Consider the following 16296-nt stretch of genomic DNA (forward strand, 5'->3'; position numbering starts at 1 on the left):
CTCTGGGCCCACTCGGTAATGCATCATCATAATGAGCTCAATGTGACTAAGGAGTTGGTCACGGGATCATGCGTTACGGAACGAGTAAAGAGACTTGCCGGTAACGAGATTGAATGAGGTATGGGGATACCGACGATCGAATCTCGGGCAAGTAACATACTGATAGACAAAGGGAATTGCATACGGGATTGATTGAATCCTCGAAATCGTGGTTCATCCGATAAGATCATCGTGGAACATGTGGGAGCCAACATGGGTATCCAGATCCCGCTGTTGGTTATTGGCCGGAGAGATGTCTCGGTCATGTCTGCATGGTTCCCGAACCCGTAGGGTCTACACACTTAAGGTTCGGTGACGCTAGAGTTGTTATGGGAAATAGTATGTGGTTACCAAAGGTTGTTCGGAGTCCCAGATGAGATCCCGGACGTGACGAGGAGTTTCGGAATGGTCCGGAGGAGAAGATCGATATATTGGACGAAGGGTATTGGAGTCCGGAATTGTTCCGGGGGTACCGGGTGACGACCAGCGTGTGCGAAAGGGGTTTTGGAGGCCCCGACAAGCATTGGGGGGCCTTATGGGCCAAGGGGAGGGGCACATCAGCACACTAAGGGGCTGAGCGCCCCTCCCACCCCATCTCACGTAACCTGGAGAGGTGGGGGCGCCTCCCCTAGGGCAGCCACCCCTCCCGGCTTGGGGAGCAAGTTTCCTAGGGGTGGGGGCGCCCAAACCCATCTAGGGTTTCCCATGTGGCCGCCTCCCCTCCCCTAGGGAACCCTAGGGTGCCTCCTCCACCCCCCTTCCCCCTATATATAGTGAGGGAGAGAGAGGGCAGCGACACCGTTCCCCTGGCGCAACCCCTCCCCCTCTCCTACACCTCCTCCTCCTCCGTAGCGCTTGGCGAAGCCCTGCCGGAGAACCACGAGCTCCATCACCACCACGCCATCGTGCTGTCGGAGTTCTCCCTCAACTTCTCCTCTCCCCTGGCTTGATCAAGAAGGAGGAGACGTCCCCGGGCTGTACGTGTGTTGAACGCGGAGGCGCCGTTGTTCGGCGCTTAGATCGGAATCGACCGCGATCTGAATCGTTGCGTGTACGACTCCACCAACCGCGTTCTTGTAACGCTTCCGCTTAGAGATCTTCAAGGGTATGAAGATGCACTCCCTCTCTCTCGTTGCTAGTATCTCCTAGATTGATCTTGGGGACACGTAGGAATTTTTTTGAATTATTGCTACGTTCCCTAACACTTGGACCAAATATATTACACAACAAGTGGGATGGGGACGGGGATGGAACAATGCTATATGTACCTGTTACCCTACTTGTATACATCTGACTAGTGGGCTCATAAACCCTAGCTCCCTCCCATCTAACTAAAAATTTGCATCTTCCCACCCAACAGCGCACAAAAAATACATGAACCTTGAGCGGCTGAGCCCAATGGCCCAAAACGACTTAACCTAGCCTAGCCCAGTGGCAAAGCCCGTTCCAGCTGGGCAGTCTTTTTTGTTGTTGTTGATAAAATCAACATATACATGTATAATTCTTGTAAAAAATAATAACAAATTCATATGTCTGACCACACAATTTTAGATCAACCACACAAGATTCAAGTCATGGCACTGCCACCGGCCTAGCTTAAAGGCTAAATTTCTTATGTATAGTGTGCTACTACTTCGAGTGCGGGTTTCCCCGCAGGGATGAAATACCCGATGGGGAAGAGGATGCTTTTTTTATCCACATACGCCAGGGATGGGGATGGGCATCGGGATGGTCTCACGGGTGTGTGTGGATGATATTATAGTAAATCCCAACTGGGTATTCCCCATTGTCACTTTGAGGCTAGAAGGACCACAATCCAAGTACATTATTAACTGCCTCACAAGGTCTTCTTGTTCATCAAATGGACGTTAAGATAACTTTCCTAAATGGAGAGTCGGAGAAGAAAATTTACATGGAACGAAAGATGGATTTGTAGTATCGGGTTAGGAAAGGAAGATATGCAATTTACTGAAATCTTTGCATGGCCTAAAACTAGCACATAAGCACTGACAATAGAAATTTATCAAGACTTCGAATTTCATAGGCTTTGTTGTCAATGAAGACGAAAAATGTGTCTGCTACCGTTATGGTGGAGGCAAGGGAGTGATCATTTGCTTGTATGTTGATGCATACTAATCTTTGGCACCGGGGAATCTGTGAAGTAGGATCTGGGAAAACAAATCTTTGCAGTTGGAGAGAACATTTCCTAAAATCACTCATCTGAACATGTAGTTCTATCACGGATACAGTAAAGCGGACTGATTATTCTTAATGTGCTCTGTTACTTGTGTAAGCGAAGATGTTGCCTTACAGGGTTGTCTTTGAAAAAAAAACCTTTATGAGCTAGGTTGCTGGTCACATTCTATGATATTGGGTAATCTCTGTTAAGCTCATGAAAGGCCAGGAGTATGACTTATATGCTCCATCCATGGAATAGCATTGGCAAACATATACCACTAGCGACATTTAGTAAAACTTTTCTGCGCAAGACTGATATCAAGACATTCCATTGTTCACTTGTGAATAAGTCTAGCTACTTCTCTAGGTGTATGTTCAACACCAATGGGTCTCCACCTAGTTGCGTGTATATCAAACAATGCACTGGAACAAATGTAATCTAATGTGCTTGTGAGATTTGATGGGGGATTGTTAGACTTTATGGGATTGGCCCACTAAATCTTGTACCTTGGTCCAATAAAATTATGAAATCTCATAGGAGAGTGGATTTTCTACACTGGGTGTAGTACACCCGGGTGAACGAAAAATTGAAAAAACAATATGAAAAAATTCAAAAAATTCTGAATTTTGTGACATCAAACATGATCAAATTTTTTAGGTTGTTACAAAATTTTATCCACAAATAACATTTGAGGAGCTCTCAGCAAAAAAACAAAATCACTGCTCAAAGTTTTGTGCACTTTTTGAGTAATTTTTTTATGAGAGCTCGTCGAATGTTATTTGTGAATAAAATTTTGCAAAAACCTAAAATATTTGATCACGTTTGATGTTGCAAAGTTTCAGAATTTTTTTTCATGCTATTTTTTTTCAATTTAGTATTGACTCGGGTGTACTACACCCGAGTGTAGCCACACCTCTCCGATCTCAAAGGCCCATTTTATGTTTGTAAGTTTAGTCCCACTAAATTTTATGTGTGTAACTTTAGTCCCATATTATACGTTGACGAGATAACACTGCTACTCCTTGTAGCATGAGAAAAGAGAACAAGAACACACGTTCATTCACTCACTCGATTTACCACGCCACACATGGTGCGCATGTCGTGTTTCATGAGTCAAATTCGAGCTTGGCTAATGTTAAGCACTCTGTTTGAAGAACTAAATTTTGCTTGGCAGTGCACTGCTAAGGAAGCTTTGGGTGTACATGTCAACACTCAAGCTCGTTCTGGGCACATTTTTTGCTTCCAAAGATTTCTTCTGCCATGTGTTATCAAAGGTCAGAACTACCAAATCATCATAACGGGTAATCTAATGCAATATGACCAAACAACATAAACTGGTTGGTCTATTCAACTTGATATCCTAACCATTTAGATATGGAAAGCTATTTTCAAATTTCTTGATAAGGAAAGGTAGTACTTATGCGTACCTTGGCCATTTGTCCTGTCTAAGACAGCTTGTAGTTTCAATGTTGTTCTATAATACATCATTCCACGAACCAGACATTACAGTTGTATTAGGACAAACTCACTGCCGGTTGCTTGAAAGCCCTTGTCAAGACCGAGTTCTATCACCATAGGCAATCTCGTAAGCCAGTGGCGGAGCTACATGCATTGTTGAGGGGGAGGGGTCTATCACCATAGGCAATCTCGTAAGCCAGTGGCGGAGCTACATGCATTGTTGAGGGGGAGGGGCCTAATGCCCCCCCCCCCCAGATATTTAGTGAAGAAAAAAAGGCTTAGGTTAATAAGATTGCACCCCCCCCCCCCCAAGATGTATATTTTCTCTTTGCCTCCCCCTTGATTCTCTCCTAGCCCCGCCCCTGACGTAAGCAATCCAATTTGGATGAAAGATTGGGGTGCAAGGGAACTTTCTAACGACTTCATATTCTTAGCCTCTGCTTTAAGTAGGATATCTTCATGCAGCCCACGAAGAACTAAATACAACTGCCCACAGAGGAAAATATAAACACCTACAATTGATAACTACATAAAATATGGACCTGGTAGAATAATAGGACTCGTCGTTGGTACTAAACAAAAAAAAATACATCCACTGAAAAGATTGGATTTAACCAACTTGAAGTTACAATGCAAGCGTGCACGAGAGAAGGGGGGATGGAGAAAACATATTAGGCTGTTGAACTAGAGCCCCATTGTGGTGAAATAGCAGGAAAGCATCTGGCGAAGATCAAATCCTTGCCCTAGGCAGTATATTTCACGTCTGATTGTCTGTTCACCATTGCCATTTGCAACTTTGGCTTCAAATATTGATATCTGATTAAGACTACCAGCATGCCCTTTACCAATTTGAATATACTCATTGTAAGTTATATTTCCGCGATGCAATATGGAATTATAACCTGTAAAGTTAATGTTAAGGTGCAATTTCCTTCAAAATGACATGAAATTATTGTTTCCAACAAAACAAATATTTAAATTACCAGCAAATGCATCCTTGCTTAAGTTTATGGTTTTAGATGCTTTCCTTATACCACCTCTTGTCAAATGAAAGATCCGGATGACCATAGTGCATCGTACTCTACAACCATTTTGGATCTTTTAGTGCATAAACATACTATCAGCTCTTCGGTAAAGATATGCATGGTATTTAATAGTATATGACACCCTAATATTCATAATACGAGAACAATAGAGCGTCGGAAATTAGTTTGTGCCATCTAAGATAGAAGCATGCTTTCACCTAATGGGATCAGCGAGCAATCTCTGTCCAATTGTAACAAAGGTTGTTTCTTAGTATGATATAAATCCAGCAACCAAAATATATTGCAACGGGTTTCCGCAACAACGCACGAGGTATCATTTATTCCCTCCGTCCCATAATATAAGAGCGTTTTTTACACTAGTGTAGCGTCAAAAATACACTCCCTCCGTCCCAAATTATAAGAGCGTTTTTCAAGCTATGTTAGCTTAAAAAATATTCTTATATTGTGGGATGGGGGGAGTAGTTAATTAGGGAAGTTGAGCATGACCCTAATGTCATTAGCAAAGAAGAAATTATTTTGGCCATGGACGATGCTGATTCTGGTTTTATGGCTGCATTTTATTACGTGTGAATGTGTGATATCCAAAAATAATAATATGAAAGGAGGCAGCAGTCTGATGTAAATAAATTCTACGAACGTAAAGGTTGAAATCACAACACGAGAGCAAGATCAGATCATTGAGCCAATTATTGAGGCCTTAAACTTCACGGACCACACAATTATTTTCCACGCACTTATCGCCTTGCTACCACCACAAGATGCTACGGTCCATTGCTGCAACAGTGTTCCCCAAGTTTTAGCCAGGCAACCAGTCCATTCCCACAGATATCGTGTCAAAAGCCAAATCTGAGAATAGTCATCTGAATGAACCGACTAAAATGATGTTGATTGACGCCTCGATAAAAATCAAGAAAAACTATCATAATCAAAAGAAGAAAACAATCTGCTTCATCAACATTAACACCCCGTCCTATGTCATCAACCAATCCGCTTCGTAAAGACATCTAGAATGCACACAGCCCAAGAAAGGAAAAAAAAAAGATCCCGCCACAGCAATCGACTCCTCTCAGCAGCCGGTGTATATATGTAGTTCGGTTCCTCAGTCCTCACCAACAGCTCATCAGTAAACCTGTGACTGCAAGAAGAAGAAGAAGAAACAGCGAGGGGGGCGTCGACTGAAGCTCTTGGAGTGAAATGGCGACCGCCGGGAAGGTGATCAAGTGCAAAGGTTGGTTCCTCAACTATTTAGTTTCCTATTCATCGCAGTTCCTGGAATGGGTGGATGGGATGCAACTAATAATGAATGGATTAATTTGGTTGTTCTTGGCAGCGGCGGTGGCGTGGGAGGCCGGGAAGCCGCTGTCGATGGAGGAGGTGGAGGTGGCGCCGCCGCAGGCCATGGAGGTGCGCGTCAAGATCCTCTACACCGCGCTCTGCCACACTGACGTCTACTTCTGGGAGGCCAAGGTATATATCTCATCCACAACATCTCACAGCGTTATCCAAATTACTGCATCTGGATGCATGGATGGATGGATCAGTTGGTGATGTGCTGCTTGCATTTGGGCAGGGCCAAACTCCGGTTTTCCCTAGGATCTTGGGCCATGAAGCTGGAGGGTATCCATCCTCACCTTTTGCCTCTCTCTTAGTTCCCCCTCTCTTCCCCTGTTTTAAGTTTTAATTCGTAATTACATCATTGAATCTAGCTTGAATCCTCACCTGAATCATGGTTTATTAGTCCAATTATATAGTCATCCTGAATCCTGCATTATTCCTTCACAGCATTGTGGAGAGTGTTGGTGAGGGCGTGACTGAGCTGGTGCCTGGAGACCATGTCCTCCCGGTGTTCACCGGAGAGTGCAAGGAGTGTGCCCACTGCAGGTCAGAGGAGAGCAACCTCTGTGACCTCCTCAGGATCAATGTCGACCGCGGTGTCATGATCGGCGACGGGCAGTCCCGCTTCACCATCGACGGCAAACCGATTTTCCACTTTGTTGGGACGTCCACCTTCAGCGAGTACACCGTGATCCATGTCGGGTGCCTCGCCAAGATCGACCCCGAGGCGCCCCTCGACAAAGTCTGCCTCCTTAGCTGCGGTATCTCAACCGGTAAGAATCTATCTGTACAGACGAAATCCTCCCAGCCGACGAGATCAACATATTTGGGACGCCTCAGGGAACTACTGAGATGTCACGTTTCTAATTTACAGGGCTAGGTGCCACCCTCAACGTCGCCAAGCCGAAGAAGGGTATGACAGTGGCGATTTTTGGTCTTGGAGCTGTGGGTCTCGCTGTAAGTGATACTTTTCTCCACGAGATGTTCTTTCAGGTCGACGAGAATTGTGCTCATCTATATATAATTACCGCGCATTCATGTATGATCAGGCCATGGAAGGGGCCAGGATGTCCGGCGCATCGAGGATTATCGGTGTGGACTTGAACCCTGCGAAACACGAACAAGGTACGCATGATAATCTCCCACTGCCATGCCATCGATCTTCAGGAAGAAAATAAAAACACTCCATCCATCTTGGCAAAAATGTACTTATTGGTTACCACCGGAGCAGACTGACTGAACCTTTGCAACCCCATGCATGTCCATCGTTTTTCAGCTAAGAAATTTGGCTGCACCGACTTTGTGAACCCCAAGGACCACACCAAGCCAGTGCAAGAGGTACGTTTGTTCATGACATACGTACACAAGAAGCTTGTGTCAAATGAAATGCTGATGGTCCAAAAACATATGCCACAGGTGATCGTGGAGATGACCGATGGCGGAGTCGACCGGGCGGTGGAGTGCACGGGCAACGCCGACGCCATGATCTCCGCCTTCGAATGCGTGCACGATGTACATATGATGACCACTTGCTTCTTCTTCATCTTCTGCTTGAAACTGAATCCTGAAACTGATGCTATGGCCTGATGGATGGGAGCAGGGGTGGGGGGTGGCGGTGCTGGTGGGCGTGGCGCACAAGGAGGCGATGTTCAAGACCCACCCCATGAACTTCCTCAACGAGAGGACGCTGAGGGGCACCTTCTTCGGCAACTACAAGCCGCGCACGGGCCTCCCCGGCGTGGTGGACATGTACATGAGGAAGGAGCTGGAGCTGGACAAGTTCATCACCCATAGCGTGCCCTTCTCGCAGATCAACACGGCCTTCGACCTCATGCTCAAGGGGGAAGGCCTGCGCTGCGTCATCAGGATGGAGGAGTAGAGATAGAGCGCCTGGCTCTTCACCCCTCGCTGCTATCGTACAACACACATGTATCACCTCTTTGCTACTCCCTCTGTAAAGAAATATATTTCTTTATTACAGATGAGGTACTTTTTTTTAAGTCATGGACTTCAATTCATTAAATAAACAGAAGAGGGTTGCTCGATTAATCTGCGGAAACTCGGTAAAAACCACCACAAAAGGGCACACCTGTCAACCTCACTACCCACTCATAACACTGTCGAGGACGTAAGCCTTTTTTCTTGCAGCCAGAACCGCATCGAATTGCCATCCTCCGATAACAAGATTGCCTACTACTCCCTCCCTCCCATAATATAAGATGTTAATAACAAATTTGGATATAAGATTCAGTTGGATATTTATGCACCATGCAGGAGAAGTGAGAACCAATTTTGATATAAGATCCAGTTGGACATTTATGTACCCAATTGATTTATTTCTACATCCATTGCCTACATCTAGGTTTTTTTATTTCTTGACTTTTATGCAACCCCCTCTCCCTGTCCACTTATTCGAAATATCTGTGACTTATTTCTCATCACAGCAAATGATAAGATTTAATCTACATCCCATCCTTTGACTAGAAGAAGCGTGCGTGAAACAGTGTTACAGAACCTGGATAGCTGATACTATTCAACTAGTTTCATAATCCAGAACTGCTCAGTATTTACAAACTATTGCTTGGTTGAGTATACTTTGTAAGTTGAGCGCAATCACATCCAAGCAAATTTTACAAGTTAATCTCATGAGCTGAAATCGACATGATCCAGGGACATAACATGTATCCAAATACAGACTTTCTGGTTCACTCTTATCAATCGTCTCCGAATTTTGATCAAGGAAAGAAATCGACCATGTTGTTAGTCCAAGACTGTCATTTTGATGGGGTGGCACCTTGTCGTGACGAAGAATCGGGATCAAGCTGGGCATAAGAGGGAGATGTTTCCGACTCCAGTAGGATTTGCCTGAGATGCTTGTCTTCGAGATGTTCCTAGACACAAGTAAAACATGGAACAATCAGCCATTAGACAAGCAAGAATCACGCAACATTAAATCATAGAACCTAAACCTAAATGGCTGTGAAATGCAAGATAATACAGATTGCTTATGTGGAAATGAAGAAAACAGGGTACTGGTGCATGTTGAACACTCATTGTTATGTACAACAGTGCTTTGTGATTATGTGAATGAACACAACTTCGTCAAACTCAATTTTTGAACAATCATTCTTGTAAAATACAGATATATGACAACAACATGGACAACTGAAGAGGCAAATAACAGACACAGGCCGATTTTTGAATATTTTTTTGAGAACTTTTATCTATAAACAAACTAATTAAATACATTCGGGTGTTAAGAAGGTTTCTTTCCTTGCAGTAATGGCAAATTGCTGCAGACAAAAACGCAAAGCTGTGAACAATCAATCTGGTACGATTTGATATAACCACCAATTTTACGCAATACACATCATTGCTATTTACACTAAATAATTAAGTCATGAAGAACAATCGACATCCAACTCTGCAAGTGAAAAAAAAAAGACAGTCCGTTCAGCAATAGAAATTGGCAACAGTGGGTTTTCCTGAGAAATAGCAGATCTTTGGGTGGGTTGGCAGTCACTAAGCAACCAGGATGCCTACCAACCATGTCCCAAATTATCACCAGCATCGCACCAGTTATGACCAATGCTCCCTCTGTCTCAAAATGCAAGACGTTTTTTGGTACTATCATAGTGAAAACGTCTTACATTTTGAGACAGAGGGAGTACTTACCTAGAAAACAACCTAGCAGCAGCCAATAAGCAAAATAAGAACACCTGTAACTGCAAATGTTTTTAAAAAGATCCGTTTTCGGTGTAGCCTGGGATGTAATCGTAGAAGGGTTTGATGGTTACTTTGGTGCCTTTTATCCAAAAAAAAAAATCCGTTGTTGGTGAACTCTCTACAGACTGAGCTCCCCAGCGATATCAATTAACTGCATTGTCATGCAAATGCGATGGAACTAGCAGTCTTGCAAGCTCAACTGCTCCGACTATTCAAACAGGATACAAGGTTAATATCCTCTGTTTTCAGGCAATAACCTTTTTGGGTTGAAGAGTGGATAAAAATTAACAAGAAACAGCATCCTCGTTAACCTACAGTGCTTGTTCATAAGTGCTCTGAACTGTCATTGCACAAGATGGCCAGATCCCACATTTGCAACATGAGGTCTGCAGCGCAATCCAAATCAAGATCATAAGCAACACAACAACTGACCGCCATAAGCCCCCCTACTATGATGATTCTCACATTCTCCCCAGAGTAACAACCTTAAGCGGTTAAGCCAACCCAATTAAAGAAGCGACATAATCGAGACAGTCTCTCAAAATATCTTCCTAAACAAGCAATTCCAAATCTTACACGAAATTTATACCTCCCCGGAATTACCTCGGCCTAGACTACAAGATCTTCATAATCAGGAATCCATATCTCTGGAAAACATCACCTCAGGGAGCCCCATCAGAGAAAACTAGGCGGTCAATGGCGGGGGGATCTCTACCGCGCGCATAGCAAACCAGCGATCCAATCTAGGTGGCGAGCAATGATAGCGAGCTGTGGTTGGGGCGGGGGGTGGAGGGGGGGCGTGGGCTAGGTTTACCTCGAGGCAGGCGCGGTACTTGTGCCAGTCGGCGGCGCAGTCGTCCTTGTTCCACTGGCCCTTGGCGAACTTGTCGGCGTACCACCGGTTGAAGCACTCGTGGTACGCCGCCCGGAGGTCGGAGCACGCCGCCGCGGCAGCCGACGAGGTGGCGGCCGCCGTGGAGGGCGTGGACGAGGACGGCTTGCCCCGGCCGAACACCATGCTTCTTCTTCTCCCTGGCCACCGCCGCCGAGTCTCGTTTTGTGTTCTCGCTCTGTCCTTCCCTGACTGATTCCCTCTCTCTCTTTCGTCCGTCCCACGACCCTGCGCAAAGACAGAGGTTTATTTACCGTAATCCGGTCATGACTCATGAGGCGTATTGGGGATATTACGTAAACCAACTCGAAGCGGATTCCAATTTCGCAAAGCCGTCCCGAACTTGCATACGCCTGCTGTATTATGTTTTTCGGACGGACGCCTCGTGTGGCTTTTAACTACTGTTGAGTTTTATCCACTGAAAAAAAAATAGCGCGCTATAGCCTCGCTAATAACACACTATTGCGTATTGAGAATTGTCTCGTTAAATATATCGATATACAACATCTCGCTAATAGCACACTATAACGCGATATAGCACGCTAATAGCATATTCTAAGGTTACCGCTATTTTGCTGTAGCGCGCTGTTTTTCTCATTGGTTTTATCTCGCTTTATGAGCATAAAATAAAATTAATTATTTTTGTTTTTTAAAAAAACGTATCTGTTCATCAACTATCAAGGTAGTATAAAGAACACCAGAAATAAAATTTAGATCCACGTCCATAGACTACCTAGCGACGACTAAAACACTGGAGCGGCTTAAGTTGCGCTGCCGTCATCGCCCCTCCATCGCTGGAGCCGGACAAACCTTGTTGTAGTATACAGTCGGGAAATCGCCATGCTAAGGTCCCAGAGGGCCAGCGTGCCAGAATAGCAACCACCGTCAATAAAGAGAAACGTAGATCGAAAGAATCCAATCTGTAGACACACGAACATAGGCTAGATCCAAGCGGATCCATCGAAGAAAAACGTCGACCGAATCTTGTGAGATCCGCCGGAGACAAACCTCCACACGCCCTCCGATGATGCTAGAAGCACCACAGGAATGGGGGGTGAGGGAGTCCTGGATTATGGGGGTCCTCGGGTGTCCAGGTTGTGTAGCATAAACCGGACTGATGGGCCATGAAGATGCAAGATAGAAAGCCTTGTCCGAGAGGAACTCTTATTTGAGTGGATGGCAAGCTTGACGACCGGATATGTAGTTTCCTTTCTCTGTAAACCGACTCTGTACAACCCTAGGCTCCTCCGGTGTCTATATAAATCGGAGGATTTAGTCCGTAGAGGTTATCACAAATCATATAGGCTAGACATCTAGGGTTTAGCCCTTACGATCTCGAGGTAGATCGACTCTTGTAACCCGTATATTCATCAAAGTTAATCAAGCAGGAAGTAGGTGTTACCTCCATTAAAAGGGCCTGAACTTGGATAAACATCGTGTCCCCTTGTCTCCTGTTACCTTCGATCCTCAGGCGCACAGTTCGGGACCCCCTATCCGAGATCGGCCAGTTTTGACACCGACATTAGTGCTTTCATTGAGAGTTCCACTGTGTCGTCGACGACGGGATCGATGGCTCGCCTTGTCATAACGACAACATTACCTCTGGAGAGGCCCTAGCTCCGGGCCAACTCCTCCAGCTCGGCGGTTTCACCGTGGGCGCCCGTGTGGCCTTTAAGCCAAAGGCAGCCCCCGAGATCGCTAAACATCGTCTTCGCGTTGGCCTTGAACACTCCAAAAAGATGGATCCAGCAGATGCCTCATCCTTAAACGAGCTACTTGATTGCATCGTCGCTTTGGGAGTCGCAACAGACTACGATCAGATTGGACTTAAACCCGATCAGAGGGAAATCAGGTCCCCGCCGATCACCCATCTGGTAGTGGTCGTAAAGGAACAAGCCGAGAGTACTTCTTCCCCTAAGTTAAGAACAAGCTATGTTCGGATTTCTGAGTCCTGCGAGCCGGATATCCATCTCCGGGAAGAGACCTCATGTCCTCCGAACATAGAACCGAGCGTTGAGCCCGAAGGCCGCTAGGACACTCCGGACCCTGGGTCGGTGACCTCGCAAATTCTTCAAACTCTGGATGCAATAATGGGTCAGGGTTCGGATTTTAACTCGCCCACCCACCACAAGCAATATTCCCCAAGCAATTCAGGTCCTCCAGATGTATGCGACCTAATGTATGTACAGCAGCAACCAGAGGAAATGATCCACCACTTTTGGGGCAGATTCCTCCTTGTCAAAAACAAGATCAAAGATTGCTGGGACGACGCCGTGGTTTCGGTATTTTTACGGCAACTGTACGGACGAGGGAATCCTTAACACCCTCAACCGTTGTCGCATACTGCATTTTGCAGATTTGGCACACATCGTATAGAAATACAGCGCAATGGAAAGCACCTGGAAGGCCCAGACAGCTCAGTGGGAACCTCCTGCCTTCAAGCAGACCACTGGACGGACAAAAAGGATGCACCCTTATGGGGCACCTGATCATCATCTCGTGGACAAAAAAGTCAAGCCCTTTACGGGACACAGAACCGTCCTTGACGACCTGCTCGATAAACCTTGTCAGATATATACGAAGCCGAATACTGAATCAACACATAGCCTTCGGGCATGTTGGGTACTCCGACAGGTGGCTAAGAGCGGTAAAGCCATCCTTGATAACCCACAAGTATGGGGGATCGCAACCGTTTTCGAGGGTAGAGTATTCAACCCGAATTTATAGATTCGACACAAAGGGAGCCAAAGAATATTTGAAGGTATTAGCAGCTGAGTTGTCAATTCAACCACACCTGGAGATTTATTATCTGCAGCAAAGTGATCAGTAGCAAAGTAGTTTGATAGTTTTGATAGTAGTGACAGTAGCAACGGTAACAATAATAGTGATAGCAATATTTTGTAGCAAGTGTAACAGTGATGATAGCAATAGTAACACAGTAAGATCAATAAGGATAAATTCATAGGCATTGGATTGGTGACTTGTTGGATGATATTCATCATGAGACAGTTATTGTCGGATTTCGGGTTCTGGCAAAACCCTTGAGGTTCGAACACTGGGGTGCGCACAAAGATCTCTCCCCCTCTCTAGCTCGCACACTCTATGATCTCATGGCCTAGCTCGACGAACCCAAAGAACACGAGACACGGGATTTATACTGGTTTGGGCCACCGTTGTGGTGTAATACCCTACTCCAGTGTGGTGTGGTGGATTGCCTCTTGGGCAGAGGGTGAATAGTTACAAGGGAAGAACAGCCTTGCGAGGTGAGGTGCTCTTGTGCTTGGTGAGTTGATGCTCTCTCTCTCTCTCTCTGATTCGCCCCCTTGCTATGGTGATGGCTAGTCCTATTTATAGAGGCACTGGTCCTCTTTCCAAATATTGAGCGGGAAGGGATCCCACAACGGCCAAATTCAAAGGGGGACAACTAGTACAAGCTATCCTGATAAAAGTAGTCTTCGCCTACCAAAGGCTCTGGTGGTGACGCCGTCTTGGGCTCCACGGTGATCTTCGTCCTGTCGTCCTGTTGGTCTTGGTCTTGTTGCACCGATATGGAAACCTTTGCCTGGTGCCTCGGGACTCCTCGTCTGCGCTTGCCCCTTTAGCACCAAATAGGAAACGAGGACACTGCGCGCACTGGCGCCCGCCTGGCTCCAATCGTCATGGCTTGCGTCACAGAAACCTCGCGAGGTGTCCCTTGCCTTGATCTCTCTGCCCCTCGCGAGCCAGCCTGGTGAGGCCGCCCCTGAGGAGGTCTTGCATCATCTGCCTTGGGAGGCTTGGCCCCTCGCGAGGGTCTTGAGTGTTTGCTGGTGAAGATGGGCCGTACAGGGCCGCTGGTGGAGCCATGCTGCGAGCCGCAGGCAGGCAAGTCTGGGGACCCCCGTTCCCAGAACGCTGACAGTAGCCCCCGGGCGCAAGGCGCGCTCGGGCTTGGCTTCGAGGCGAAGCCAAAGGGCAAGCGTGGAGCTCCTGCCCCATCAGCCTGCGGCCATGGTTGGCACGTGGTGACTGATTGGACATGGGCGTCTCCGCTTCCTCAGGCTGCCTCGGCAAACTGCCCGTCTAACAAAAAGGCCGGTGCGGGCAACACTTGTCTTCATCGCTTTCCTTCGCCTTGCTTCAGATCCTGTCTCTCGCTCCTTGCTTCCGAAATCTCCAGATCTGCTCCGATCCCCTTCCGAGTTTCCGACCAATGGCGCCCCGAAAGCCCAAGGTTGATTCGCCGCCTGCCTAGTACGAGCCGGCCCTGGAGGCGCCCAATGTCTCGGCGAAGAATCTCGCCGCCACGCGCCTGCTGGCGGCGGGGGAGAACAACGAGAAGGGGAAGACCGAGCTCCGAGCTGGCTCCGCCATGCCCGAGGCTTCAGAGAGCTCCTTCTACCCCTTCTTTATGAGCAGCATCGTCGCCGGCCTGGTTCCTCCCTTCTCCGACTTCTTCTACGCAGCCCTCCAACACTATGGGTTACAGGCTCTCCACCTCCATCCTAACTCCGTTCTTCTCTTGTCGATCTTTGCCTTTTACTGCGAGGTGTATGTCGGGGTGATGCCGTCCGTGGCACTGTCGCGCCATTTCTTCTTGATAACCCACAAGTATAGGGGATCGCAACAGTTTTCGAGGGTAGAGTATTCAACACAAATTTATTGATTCAACACAAGGGGAGCCAAAGAATATTCTCAAGTATTAGCAGCTGAGTTGGCAATTCAACCACACCTGGAAACTTAATATCTGCAGCAAAGTGTTTAGTAGCAAAGTAATATGATAGTAGTGGTAACGGTAGCAAAAGTAATATTTTTGGGTTTTGTAGTGATTGTGACAGTAGCAGCGGAAAAGTAAATAAGCAAAGAACAATATATGAAAAACTCGTAGGCAATGGATCGGTGATGGAGAATTATGTCGGATGCGATTATTCATGCAAACAGTTATAACATAGGGTGACACAGAACTAGCTCCAATTCATCAATGTAATGTAGGCATGTATTCCGAATATAGTCATACATGCTTATGGAAAAGAACTTGCATGACATCTTTTGTCCTACCCTCCCGTGGCAGCGGGGTCCTATTGGAAACTAAGGGATATCAAGGCCTCCTTTTAATAGAGTACCGGGCCAAAGCATTAACACATAGTGAATACATGAACTCCTCAAACTACGGTCATCACCAGGAGTGGTCCCGATTATTGTCACTTCGGGGTTGCCGGGTCATAACACATAGTAGGTGACTACAGACTTGCAAGTTAGGATCAAGAACTCACATATATTCATGAAAACATAATAGGTTCAGATCTGAAATCATGGAACTCGGGCCCTAGTGACAAGCATTAAGCATAGCAAAGTCATAGCAACATGAATCTCAGAACATAGTGGATACTAGGGATCAAACCCTAACAAAACTAACTCGATTACATGATAAATCTCATCCAACCCATCACCGTCTAGCAAGCCTACGATGGAATTACTCACGCACGGCGGTGAGCATCATGAAATTGGTGATCGAGAAAGGTTGATGATGACGATGGCGACGGATTCCCCTCTCTGATGGCGGCGGCTCCGTATCGTAAAACACGATGAATCCTTCTCTCTGATTTTTTTCCTCCTCGAACACGAATATATGGAGTTGGAGT

The 16296-nt window shown here is 46.3% G+C and overlaps 2 protein-coding genes across 2 annotated transcripts; one reads left to right on the top strand and one right to left on the bottom strand.

The window, feature by feature from the left end:
- The first annotated feature begins 5704 nt into the window (after positions 1 to 5704).
- LOC125509129 (alcohol dehydrogenase 2) lies at positions 5705 to 8061 on the top strand. Its single transcript, XM_048674018.2, has 9 exons — positions 5705 to 5950; positions 6053 to 6189; positions 6293 to 6339; positions 6505 to 6830; positions 6932 to 7014; positions 7107 to 7182; positions 7334 to 7395; positions 7474 to 7569; positions 7658 to 8061. Exons 1-9 carry the CDS (start codon positions 5917 to 5919, stop codon positions 7934 to 7936), a joined length of 1140 nt encoding a protein of 379 aa, XP_048529975.1. The 5' UTR covers positions 5705 to 5916; the 3' UTR covers positions 7937 to 8061.
- Positions 8062 to 8568: 507 nt separating this feature from the next.
- LOC125509130 (protein phosphatase) lies at positions 8569 to 10920 on the bottom strand. The gene is made up of 2 exons (XM_048674019.2): positions 10598 to 10920; positions 8569 to 8948 (listed from the first exon to the last, which is right to left on the bottom strand). The coding sequence occupies exons 1-2, from the start codon at positions 10799 to 10801 to the stop codon at positions 8832 to 8834; spliced, it is 321 nt and encodes a 106-aa protein (XP_048529976.1). The 5' UTR covers positions 10802 to 10920; the 3' UTR covers positions 8569 to 8831.
- Positions 10921 to 16296: the final 5376 nt, after the last annotated feature.

Source organism: Triticum urartu, chromosome 5A (genome assembly GCF_056163025.1).
Source record: "Triticum urartu cultivar PI428250 chromosome 5A, HENAU_Tu73, whole genome shotgun sequence".
In the NCBI taxonomy this organism is placed as follows: domain Eukaryota; kingdom Viridiplantae; phylum Streptophyta; class Magnoliopsida; order Poales; family Poaceae; genus Triticum; species Triticum urartu.

Excerpts from the sequence above, each read along its gene's own strand:
- LOC125509130 (XM_048674019.2), bottom strand. The coding sequence starts at position 10,801 with ATGGTGTTCGGCCGGGGCAAGCCGTCCTCGTCCACGCCCTCCACGGCG. Across the intron at positions 8,949-10,597 it reads AGTACCGCGCCTGCCTCGAG|GAACATCTCGAAGACAAGCA; the intron begins GTAAACCTAGCC and ends ACTTGTGTCTAG.
- LOC125509129 (XM_048674018.2), top strand. The coding sequence starts at position 5,917 with ATGGCGACCGCCGGGAAGGTGATCAAGTGCAAAG. Across the intron at positions 6,190-6,292 it reads TCTACTTCTGGGAGGCCAAG|GGCCAAACTCCGGTTTTCCC; the intron begins GTATATATCTCA and ends GCATTTGGGCAG. Across the intron at positions 7,183-7,333 it reads CCCTGCGAAACACGAACAAG|CTAAGAAATTTGGCTGCACC; the intron begins GTACGCATGATA and ends ATCGTTTTTCAG.